Source organism: Cucurbita moschata, unplaced genomic scaffold (genome assembly GCF_002738365.1).
Source record: "Cucurbita moschata cultivar Rifu unplaced genomic scaffold, Cmos_1.0 Cmo_Scf00009, whole genome shotgun sequence".
Taxonomy (NCBI): Eukaryota; Viridiplantae; Streptophyta; class Magnoliopsida; order Cucurbitales; family Cucurbitaceae; genus Cucurbita; species Cucurbita moschata.
The window spans coordinates 4,737,015-4,749,880 of NW_019268525.1; the positions used below are offsets into that span (position 1 = coordinate 4,737,015).

A 12,866-nucleotide genomic window follows, 5' to 3' on the forward strand; every position below is an offset into this window, starting at 1 on the left:
GGTTATATACTTTTTATTTTATTAAATGTTATAATTTCTAACCTAATATTTTAAAATCGATAATATTTCAAATTAAACAAAGAGCTTATCTTGTTTTTAATTAAAAATAAATAAATAAATAAATAAGAAAGTAGCCCCATGATTATATATTGAATATCCATCTTGTCTTGGTTCATTTAAGTTCAAGAATGGAGTTGGCTAATAAATATTATACACCGAACTAAAATTGATAGAATGTGTACACAATAATTGAACGAACGACTTTTTAAACAATGTCATACACAAACAATTTAAGTGACTTTTGTCTTACGTATAGTTGAAACGTACAATCATATGTATGTATGTGTTCGATAAATATGCAAACGTGAATGAGCAGCGAGCGGTGATTTTAAGACATAGACTCTGCAATCACAAACAGACAAATTGATACGTTCAGTAGTGATTGAGTTTATCAGTTCGTTTCGTCTTCCTTCACTCTCATTCATCTCTACAGAACTTAATGAAGCACGTCGACCACTGTTTATCTCTCGTGTTCTATCTCGATAACTATTGGTTGGTTTTTTAAAAATCTCGAATTCGAACTCTTAAAGACTTTTGGGTTATGTATAATTCACTTGGTTCTCGATCCTGCTACACAAATCTAGACTCTCCGACCTACAAAATTCCGGAGTTGGATTCTCAACGCATGTTATATAAATTGAGAGTGGACAAAAAAAAAAAGCTTGAGGGATGGAAGAAAGTGATGGTTAATTGCCCTGTTCGACAAGTAACTGAAGCAAGGGGGGAGAGGTTAGAGAGGACATCTCAACTCAATATCTCAGGTTGAATGTTTGAAATATTTAAGAATCCAGAGATGCTGTCGTCATGTCGTGTCATATTCTCTTTTAGTTAAATTCTTTTTTCCCCCTCAAAAACTTAATTACTCAAAAAGTACTATAAATAATATCTAAAGATCAAAACTTTTTGACACCCAAATTAAAAAAAACAATTCTTTTCTTTCACCTCCACTAAAACAAAACAAAAAAGTGGAAATTTTTAATATTAGTATCACTCATTTCGAATCTTACCCATTTTTCATTTTTTATCGAGTGGAACTGAAGATAAAGATTCTAACGTTTGTCAGCTTAGTCGAAAATATAACGTTTTAACCCGTTGAGAATTGATTACCCATTGGTCTTTGAGACGATAATTCATATTTTATCTATTAAGCTATGTTCAAATTGGTTTAGTGACTTGTGTCAGTCATTTCTATGCATATATGATTATATATATTTTTTAGTATATCGATACACACATATGATTGAAAGTCCATGATTTGGTCTTCGAGAAATTAAACCATGGTTGTACATAAAATAACAAGTGGGGTCATGGAAATATTAAAGAATAAGGAGAGGGATATGATATGTATATTAATTAGTTGGTCAAAGAAGAATTGAATTGAATTGAAGTGAAGTAGTTCCATTGTTGGATTGTTAGAGTAAATTAGGGTTAGAGAAAAACGGTGGAGTTTGGTAAAGCTATAAAGGATATGGAGAAGGACTTGACTAATAAATAATAATAATAATTAATTAATTAAGTAAGTAAGGGGCATATGGACTTGGTCTTCTCTGTATTCAAAAAGAAATGGAATGGTGTCATTATGTTTTGGTGGTGTTTGTTTGAGGCATCACAATCCAAAATTTCAGGCGTGGCCCATTCCTATCCACCACTTGAATCCCGACGAACCGCCACTTTCCGGCCATCGTCTCTCATTCTTTATTTCTCTGCCGACTCTTTAATTCTCTATCTCTTTTTTTTTTTTTGTGTGTGTTTGTTTTGTAGTGTGAGATATTTGGGTGTAGAGTGAGTGGAGTGGAAGAGAGTGTTGAAAAGAAAGGACAAAATGGGTCGAGATGATTAGGATGAACCGGGGTCACCGTGGTAAGGACGGAGAAGGAAGGAGCGGTTGATTAGATTTAAGAATTGTATCTAATAGATTTGTAATGATCCAAACCCACTGAGCAGATAATGTCCTACGTCAGTTAGAGAGAAAAAACGAAGATTTTATTATAAGGGTGTGAAAAAATCTCTCCATAATAAACATGTTTAAAAACGGTAAGACTAATGACGATACATAATAGACAGAAAAAAACAATATCGGCTAGCTAACGGTGGGCTTAAACGGTTACAAGAAAAATACCCAAAACCTTTTGCAAATGTGGAATAAAGGTCTCAATTAAGATGTATTTAAGTCTCTAATATTTTGGTATTATATGAATGGGGTCCCTTTGTTTGAAGGGATTTAAATGAGCCCTATTAAGTGTAAACCGTTAGAAAAAACTAAAAAGTTAAAAGATATTAAAAAAATTGTTTCCAAATGTTGCCTATGAAAGAAGTTAGAAGGAAGACTTTTGAGGTAGTTTAATAACAGTTGTAGGTCGGGGTCTACCTGGACAGGACGATGGCCGGAGGAGGGGGGAGGGGTCCACCGGCGGCGGTGGAATTAAATAAACACAAACAGAAGAGCAGAAAAGAGAGTGAAGGGAAGGGAAGGGAAGGGAAGGGAAGGGAAGGGATATAGAAGAGGAGGGTGTGACCAGGACCATGACTCTGACTCTGACTCTGACAATAGGTTGACCTTCTGACTTTTACATTAAATGTTTGTTCGATCTTAGAAAGCGCGCGCGCACACACACACTTCAACCACACCAACCAATCCAATCCAATCCAAGCTGCTTCGTGTTCTTTCTTTCTTTCTTTCTTTCTTTCTTTCTTTCTTTCTTTTTCACTTTCAAAGCCTCTCTGTGTATTGTTCTGTTCTGTTCTGTTTTGTTTTGTTTTCATTGTTTGTTGTATAATCTGTACCTTTCAATTTCTCTCTCTTTCATATGCATATGCTGTGTTTAAATGTGGGGGAGGTGAGATGTTGAACACAACTCACTGTGGGAAACACTCGCTCTCTTTATTAAGACCAATCGAGAAGAGAATACAAGACACTCTGTAGAATACTTCTGCTTTTTATTGTTTTTAGATTTCTTGGATGAATAACCTACGTAGGGTGGGGGTATTTATACTAAGAGTAAACAATCTATATTTAACCAATCTAAATCTAGACCTAACCGATTTGAATCTAGACCTAACAAATTGAATCTTTCTCCTAAAATATCTACCTCTCTTTCTCCTAAAATCTCTACTAAAATAAATATACTGGGCTCTGTACAATTATTGGGCTTGACTCTATTGGGCTAGTACAATTATTGGGCTTGACTCTATTGAGCTAGTGATGATATTTCAACACTCCCCCTCAGCACTAGTCCTCATTCGCTGCATCATGTTGAGCTGACAGTGAAAGCTCTCACGTTTGCCAATATTCAGCCCTTTTGTAAACAAGTCTGCTACTTGGTCATCTGTCTTGATCTGCTGCATCTCGATTTCTTCCTTTAGGACCTTCTCTCTAATGAAATGGTAGTGCACCTCCACAAGCTTTGTTCTAGCACGAAACACCGGATTTTCTGCTAGGCGAATCGCAGATTGGTTGTCGCAATGAAGTGGTATTGGATACTCAATTTTCTGGTGCCAATCTTCCATCAAAAGTTTTAACCATGTATTTTCCTGAGCTGCTCTATACTCTGCTTCTGTAGTTGATAATGATACTGTTGGTTGTCTCTTGCTACACCAAGAAATTGTTCCCGAACCAAACTTGAACACATACCCAGTGGTTGGCCTCCAAGTATCATGGTCTCCTGCATAGTCAGCATCACTATATCCAGCTAGCTTCCAGTCTTTGCTTCTTTTGTATAAACGATCGTAATTNAATACAAGACACTCTGTAGAATACTTCTGCTTTTTATTGTTTTTAGATTTCTTGGATGAATAACCTACGTAGGGTGGGGGTATTTATACTAAGAGTAAACAATCTATATTTAACCAATCTAAATCTAGACCTAACCGATTTGAATCTAGACCTAACAAATTGAATCTTTCTCCTAAAATATCTACCTCTCTTTCTCCTAAAATCTCTACTAAAATAAATATACTGGGCTCTGTACAATTATTGGGCTTGACTCTATTGGGCTAGTACAATTATTGGGCTTGACTCTATTGAGCTAGTGATGATATTTCAAGGCTTGACTCTATTGGGCTAGTACAATTATTGGGCTTGACTCTATTGAGCTAGTGATGATATTTCAAGTTGGCATCAGAGCATATGCTGTTCTGTTTGACTCTGTGTATTGTTCTGTTCTGTTCTGTTTTGTTTTCATTGTTTGTTGTATAATCTGTACCTTTCAATTTCTCTCTCTTTCATATGCATATGCTGTGTTTAAATGTGGGGGAGGTGAGACAGGCTTCCCGTGATTCATTCTTTGTTCCCTTTTCTTTTGTTCTTCTTCTGCTTTTCAGCCATTCATTGACTTTCATAAAATCCCACATTTTCATTTTAAACATATAACCTACAACCTTCTTCATGTGATTCCCTTCACTTTCTTTCTCTCTTTCCTCAAATCTAATGATTTTTCTTCCTCATTTGTCTTTTATGTTTTTCTTGTGGTTGATGTGATTAGCATCTCCTTCCAATAGGTTGGTCGGTTGATTTTGATTTGGTTGATTTTTGATTTGGATCGTATGACGTATTGTTTCGTAATGGAGAACTATTTCTGATTGAGATAGTTATTTCAACTCAAAACCTGATTGCACTTGTTTTGTTAAGAAGACTAATCTATATTTGCAAGATCTCACATCGGATGAAAGAAAAATGAACCAATTTTTATAAGGGTGTAAAAATCTTTTCCTAATAAATGCATTTTTTAAAAGCCTTAAAAAAACTCAAAGAGAATAATATCCGATAGCGGTGGGCTTAGGCTATTACATAACTAATTTCTTTACGCAATCCAAACAGAGAGGGCATAAATCTAAGCTTCTCAATCCCAAACTTCATAAACTCATACTTTTAGTATCAGTCAATCATCCCCTAAAGCATCTTGAAATTATTAAAAGCACAAAATTACATAAATTGGGGTACCATCTTCAACATTTATAACCTTACCAGCTATCAAACACGTCAAAAACCATCCTATTTTCTGGAAAAATCTCTTAAACCCGACCACATAAATGACCGGTACTTTTTCATTAACTCATGAGTTTCAAATGCGGTGGTGGTAGCTCTATTTCATTAAATAATGGGCCAAAGCCAAATTAAAAAGCTATTCTAAAAACGGTAAGGCAGACAGATGAGAAAGATGGCTTCTTTTATTTCCTTCTCGCGGGTGCCATCTCCTACATTTTAAATATGCAAAGCATGTCATGTATGAATACTACTACGTTTCTCTTTATTGTTGGGAAATAAAGATCCTACACCTGGAACTAAGAAAGGCTAGGGAACCTAGACCTTCATCGCATATCAACAAACTTATGGTTGTTTTCTGTCAGAAATCTAGAGGATTTGTACGCAAAAAGAAACAATGTATGAGTTGAAACAGATTCAGACGTGACTATGAACATGAGGTAATCAAGTAAAAAGAATGGAGTTAGAGAAAATAAGTATAGAAACAAATAAACTTCCCATCTACTTCGATTCATTTTCATTTAGCTTCCTTTTCAGATCATTGAGAGCATTGACAACTTCTGAATCGAGATTATGCTTTAACAATTTCCCCTGGAAAGATGTCGATCTGAAAAACGAGAGCAGGATATTTATGGTAGTTGCCACCACTCTTCTTATTAAAAGATATGTCATGATAGAGAATGCTAAAATACGTTCCAACTTCCAAGTCTGTAAATGCGTTGAAGTAACAATTGTAACTATTGAACAATAACAGTATTGGTGATCCCACCAATTAGAGGTTAGGGAAATCTTAAAGGTTTATATGGATGGTATAAAGTGCAAGGTTCGTCTTGCAGGATGGAAGGGCTGGGCATTTACGCTTCGAGGATGGGAATCAAATACACTCTATTGTCAAGGAGAAAGATCGCAACTTGAGGGAAATTCAGCAAATTGAAAAGGAAAAAAGCCTAAATTTCTATCATAATGGTTAAAATATAGTTTTTGTCCTTGAGAGAAAAAACCATGTTCTACTTTGGTCTATAAATTCAAAAAGTTAAATTTTAATCCCTCAAGTTTTGAAATGAACTCATTTTCTAATTGGGTGTGAGGAAGATCACAACTTGAACGAAATTCAGAAAAGTGAAGAGGCAAAAGCATTGTACAGAAGATATCTAAACCTAAGGTTCTATCATATTGGTTAAAATAGTTCTAGTTCTTAGACTTTTAACCTTCTTTCTGATTCGGTTTATAATTTAAAAAGTTTTAGTTCAATCCCTCAAGTTTTGAAATAATTTCTGTAATGAAAAAGTGACAACTCATTGTCTAATAGTAAAAAACAACAATCTTAAATGTTCAAAAGCTTTTACTAAGATCTCCCACTATCATATTGGTTAAAATATAATTTTGGTTCATGAAAATTTAATCTTGTTTCTAATTTGGCCTATAATTCAGAAAGTTCTATCTTGATCCTCAAGTTATGAAATGAGTTCCGTAGTGAAAAATGACAACTCATTTTCTAATAGCCAGACATCTACGATAGTAAATGTTAAAAAGAAAATAGTAAGATATCCCATAATCTTCCCTTACTTTCTTCTCTAACGATTGGAAATGCTTTTAACCCTTTATTTCTCCCAATTTTATTGACATTTCCACATCATGAACTATAAAACTTGTTAAGACTTGAGGGACTAATATTAAGTTTTTGAAATTTTATAGACCAAATTAGAAATGGGAGCAGATTTTAGGGGTAACATCTAATCTATTATATTTCATCTGCATAAATACTGTAAAATTTGCATCTTGAATAGTCATACCTGTGTTCTTGCAACATCATTTCAACCTCCTTTTTTGATGCTTTTATCTACAGTCACATAAATAAAATATAAACTATAACGTGCCATGTATTGCTAGTATTACTGTGTTCATGTAGAAAAAAAAAATAGAATCCATCCACATCTCTCATTGTGCTTAAACAAACGGAAAGCAAGTTGGTCTTAGTATTCTGCTATGCTCTCCATAAATAACAACCTTTTTACTCTTAACTAGATGGGTTGAATTCAAAAATAACTTCGCCATATAGAACGCACAAATAATTCGTGAGGCCAGATTTTTGAGACAAGATAATAGGGTAGAGCATTTGATTACCATCGTCCATATAAACAAGTAAAGAATAAAAAAGGTAGGAGGATAGGAATGCCGTTAGGGTGAAATTATGAATATTATTAGAGTATTAAAGGTATATTAGTAATTAGATAGAGAAGTTGTTGTGGTAGCTTATTAAAAGTAGAGGGAGTGGGGAAGGAGAAAGGTAGGCAATTGTCCCGTGGTTTTGGCTTGAGCAGCATCTCAAGAAAGGAAGGTTCCGAGTACCTCGACTACTAGGGGGAGTTGCATTGTAGTTCCATTATCTTTTAAATTTCAATATAGTTGGTTTCTATCATAAGATTGTGCCAAAATGAGCCGTAGTTTAACTCACGTGAAGCTATAAAGCAGATGTTCTTATGATAATCGACATATAACACTCCACTAGAAAAACCTACTAAAATTATGTATGCCTAAATGTCAAATGGACAAGGCCAGTCTCCTTGCAATATTGCAAGGGGAACAGGCTTCGTGAAAACCTTAAGCCCCCCAGCAGCCTAAACCACTGCATCCACCCTGCCTCATGTTAACTACAATGTTGGACACTCTTTTCAACATTGTCAAAATAAATTTTCGAAAGTTTCAAGGCTTATTATTAATTTTGGAAACAGAGTCGGGACTTGGCCTCTTTATCGGGGCTTCACCTTAGGGGTATCCTCCTTTCTTCTTTCATGCCCCCTCATTGAGAGAATTAATTGACCGAAGATCTACAATTAGCTATTGCTCCTATGTTTGGGGGAACTTGGTCACTAGGGGAAGTTAAAAAGAAGTCACTGTAACAAGAAGCAGTCCAAAAGTTGCATATATAGCTCTTCCTTGGAAATTCGTGAAGGAACTTTTAACAGAGCTGAAGATTAATACCAAAATTTAGTCAAAATATTTTGCAATAGTCAATCAGCCATCAACATTGCAAAGAACCTCATTCATCATAACAGAACAAACACAAAGATAAATCGTCATTTCATACTGAGAAGATCATTAGTAACATAGTGGAATTGAATTATGTTTCATCTCGCCTTCAAAAGGCCGACGTCCTCACTAAAGCATTATCAAGGACAAGTTTTGATGATTTTAACTTCAAGCTTGGTTTGTATATATATACAAACCAGCTTGAAGGGATGTAGATTTATTTTATTCTTCGAATTATTTTACCTCAGCATTTTATTAGCTAATATTCTTGGCCTTTTTTAGCTAGCTTTTCTCTTATGTATCTTCCGTCCTATTATATCTTCTTGTAACTGAGAGTTCAGTGAATACATTGATATTTTCTCACCAAAATCTACAAGAATGCACCCAATAAAATTTGTTCTCACCTCAGTAACTAAGGCCTTGCAACTCCAAATAAAGGCTCCCTGAAAATCAACATAGTTTTTTCAGCCATAAATAGAATGGGGGCCTTAACCAAACGAAACAATAAATACAAAATTACATGCAAGAAAAAAAAAAAAGAATAATGATAATAATAATAATAATAATCTTAGGATACAAAAGGAAAATCAAAATCCAGATAGATGAAAAAAAACATAGTAAAGCAATATATTCTGTTTCAAATAGTGGAGCAACAATATGTGCTAATTACCAGGATTGTTCAGACGAAGTAACATAGGTCCAAAATACTGGAGAATATGTAAATCTTAAATAGGTGACTAGCATAATTGGTATCTACACCCTCAAAGTCATCTATCCAAATTTGTAGCTCGCCACTTTAGACCACAAGAAAGACAAGTCAACGATATTCTTCTTTTTTTACTCTTTTCGTAAGGAATGACCCTTATGGTTGACAGTTTAGCACAACCTGGTGTGAAATAAGAATAAAAGGGTAAATTACACTTTTGGCCCAATGAATTAAACTTAATTTCTACTTAGTCCCTGAATTTTCAAAGATAGCACTATTGGTACTTGAGATTTGAATTTAATTTCTATTTAGCTCTTGATTTAAAAGTGACGTGTTTCGTCCCCGAGATTTTGATTTATAATTGGTCCTTTAAGTTTGAAATTGCTTTCTAATTAGTCCTTAAGTTGAAAAAAAAAATGATTAGAAGTATTCAACTCATTTAAGAAAAATACATATCAGTAAAGTTTAGTCATCATATTTTAACTGCCAGCGAACCCTACTAAGGAATCATTTAGCAGCCAAATTCAAACTATAAGAACCAATTAAAAATCAGATTTGATCAAACATATCATTTTTGCAATCGCAAAAACCAAATAAAAAAATAAATTCAAATATCCATGACAAAAAGTATAAGTTCTGAAAACCCAAGAGTCCAAATAGAAATTAAGATCAAATCCCAAAAACCAAAAGTATATTCTATCTAAAAACAAATATACGAATTAACAAATATGAAAGAGAACAATCTAAATAACTGATGAGATGTCCTAAACATATCAGAAAAAAAAAATTATATCCTTTGTCCATGTCAGAAAAAGTTCGTGCACGACACAGTGATACCCAAACAATAAGGAAAACATACTGCTCCATGTGCTGCATGCTGATGACAGATATCAGAAGTCACTACCCAAACTTTGGGACATCCATCCTCCCTCAGGGCAACTACCTGCAACTCAAGCAAAAGATATTGATAAGAAAAACCAAAAGAGTTTCAAAGATAATGTTCTAAGACATCGAGCATGGTCTTTCAAAAGAAAAAAAATCTGATGACCAGAACGGGAAATAAAGCAACCAGCTCATTGCAAATTATAGACGTGATTTCAAATCTATTGGTACAAGATTTTTTTCTCATTCAAACCGCTCCTCAAATTGAAAGGTCAAGAGTGAAGGACCAGCTGTATATATTACAAATCCCCATCCATAAGTTTTCAAGACAAGCACAATAACCTTGCTTCTTAGCAAACTGCAACTTGCTTTTTACATTTTTTTATTAGGATACATGCTTTACATAGAGAAGTAGATTTTATTCTATTGTTTTTTGCCACTGTTACAGGATCTTATTCATGAACTCTTATGTTACCTCTTTTTCAATCCACGTATCTGCACATGACTCACCTGAATAAACCACATCAATTCTGCAAGAACGATTATACAATTTTAAGTACTTATGTGAGCCAATAAATAGATTTATCTCTCTTCTATTGAACAATTTGGCTGCTAAGTATGCAGAGTAAAAAGTCACGTCAGGAAATAAGGACCTGAAGCATAATTCATTCTCACAATAAGTGCTTGTTTTCCAAGGGAAACCATTAACAATACACATCGAAGAGCATCCTCAAAGTTATATTTGTTAACTAAATATGAAAAGGAAAATTATTTATTCTTTTAGATTAAGCGGACTTGAAATATCAAACTCAAAACAATCAGCAATAAAAAAAATTCAATTTTATACCTAATATAAAGTAAAAGTAAGACTTTGAAAATGCATTTCTTTCATGAGTTGAAAGTTTCCGTGATTATGCAAACCATTAGATAAGCCCTCAGTAGGACTTTCCCCAATAGGAGACTGGGATTGCCCACCAAGAAGTCCCCAAAGAAGACTTCAAGCCCCATTGATATAAGACCGTGAGTATCACATTCCATGACAATTTTCATTGCCCTTGGTGTGGCATATCCTCATCCCCGTGGTCATCAAGAGGTCTAAAGTCTTAAACTGAAAGTGTTTCTTGATTAAATTTCCTGCACTTGGAACTGAGAAGGTCTATGAAATCATCAAGACAAAACAAATCTTCTTTTTTTTTTTTTTTTTTTTTTAGTCGTCTTTTAAGGTATTGAGTTCTAACTTGTCTGAAATAATCTATACATGGTTATACTTGACATACTAAACAAATATGAACCATCTTTTTCCATCGTGCATAAATGGAAAGTTTTTAGGAAAAATGGTCTGAAGAAGAAGATAGGAGCTCTTTCACCCTTTCTTCAAGCTGAAATTGGTTTAATGCTGCAGAAGACCTGACTTACGTTTCATAAACCATCTAAACGAACTATATCTTCCAAGCAGATATCCCTTTTTCTTATGCAACTAGTTCATTGTCTCCCAAATTTATTAATTTATTTTCATGGACATTGAGCTTGCAAATATAAACCACAGGAACACCAAATCCCAAATGCACATCTACTGACAAAAGATTAGCAGCAAACATAAGATTATATAGATTAAAGAGGCTACATTGTAGATCATAGAATTACCCAGCAAAGTCTTCCTTGTGTGTCGGGAGTCCAGACAGCATCGCATCGAATACAACTACCACTTTCACCTCTGTAAATGTTTCAAGTATGTAATTGAGGACAATGGCAACAAAAAAAATAAAGAAGTATCCCATAAAAATCGATAAACATTAAGGAAAATCTACACTATAAACCAACAAGTCTATAACCTAAGGATCAGGACTCGTTTGTTAGGAAGAAAAGAAGGGGCAAGCCGCAAACCTCTCAGCATACTGAATGTAATAAGCTCATCGATTAGCTTTTGGCGGGCTACATCAAGTCTCCCACTCATAAAATGCTTCTTAAGCTTCACCCAATAGCCACACACATTATAACCATCAACCAGCAAGACAGGAACTGTATTGTCTATGCCCTGGTTGGTACTGTCAGGTAAATAAAAGACATTAAGAGCAGCACTCGTCCCAGCAACTTTCCAATTATGTCATGGTTGAAATGCAAAATGTTATGAAACAAATTTCTTAAAAAGAGATTTACTAGTAAAGAGTCAATGTGGGATCACGATAAAGCTCAGTATCTCCAGGGAGGTCCTCCTTCTCTACCTTCTTCTTCCGGTAACTAGTAGCAGGCTTGGGTACGCTAGATTTTCGCTTTTGGAAGTCCTAAAGATCTTTGTAATATGAGAGAGCACTATAAATACTCGAATTGGTTGAAAATGTTGCAGCAGAACCACCAGACATACCTTCCATAATTTCAGAAACTGCAAATTCTGCTTCAGATTTGACGTAATTCTCGGAGGATCAGAATCACCCTGCAGCTAAAAGCCAGTTAGGTTTTGTACAAAATTATTAATCTATCGGTTAACAGAACCGGATTTTCACGCATAACTAGTGTACCCCTACGGTCTCCAACAAATGGCTATCCACAAAAATGGCGGAGCACTGTGTTTAATAAAATAATATCAGAAACTTAGACCGCAGATTATCAGTTATCGCCAAGTGAATAATGAATGTACAAACTACAAATACTGTGGTCCGGCAAAGCAGAAGACCTAGCTACTTTTCAACAAAAGTAAGCCTGAATTGGAGCAAAGAAATGAAAATAGTTGGAAGCATAATCACCGATGGACTTTGTGGCTGCTTTTTGCTTTTGGAAACTACAAGGAAATTCTTCTTCTTCTTCTTCTTTTTGGGAGAAAGCAAGGAAGTATAAGAGGAGGGAGAGTAACACAAGCCTGAAACTGTGTTCGTTGGTGACGATGAAAACAATTTCACTGAGCCGACGACCTCCATAAATTCAAGTTGAAGAAAAGACCTCCATGACAACAGAGACTTTCACTTTGCAAAAGAATTCGTCGCGATCCCTGCGATTCACATATTGACGGTAATTTTCCCAGGCTGAGCTCCGCCACTGCTCCGGCTGAACTTCTCCTCTTACACAGATACAGTCGCTGTTTCTCTGTGGTCTTTCATTCCGTTTTAGGTGATCGCGGGAAGACGATGGTATGGCAGTCGCTAAATCAGCCACACATCATCCTGACATTCTCTATTGTATTTTTCCTTTTTTTTTTTTTTTTTTTTTTTTTTT

General features: G+C 34.9%; 1 protein-coding gene across 2 annotated transcripts; it reads right to left on the minus strand.

Annotated features, from left to right (window-relative positions):
• Nucleotides 1-5,208: 5,208 nt before the first annotated feature.
• LOC111447625 (uncharacterized protein YacP) lies at nucleotides 5,209-12,821 on the minus strand. 2 transcript variants are annotated; one of them, XM_023086884.1, is made up of 10 exons: nucleotides 12,401-12,821; nucleotides 12,022-12,090; nucleotides 11,817-11,941; nucleotides 11,544-11,704; nucleotides 11,304-11,373; nucleotides 10,135-10,189; nucleotides 9,637-9,720; nucleotides 8,476-8,514; nucleotides 6,835-6,881; nucleotides 5,209-5,648 (listed from the first exon to the last, which is right to left on the minus strand). In XM_023086884.1, exons 1-10 carry the CDS (start codon nucleotides 12,569-12,571, stop codon nucleotides 5,543-5,545), a joined length of 927 nt encoding a protein of 308 aa, XP_022942652.1. In that variant the 5' UTR covers nucleotides 12,572-12,821; the 3' UTR covers nucleotides 5,209-5,542. The 2 variants fall into 2 exon arrangements, with proteins under 2 accessions (XP_022942652.1, XP_022942655.1); XM_023086887.1 differs by lacking the exon at nucleotides 6,835-6,881.
• Nucleotides 12,822-12,866: the final 45 nt, after the last annotated feature.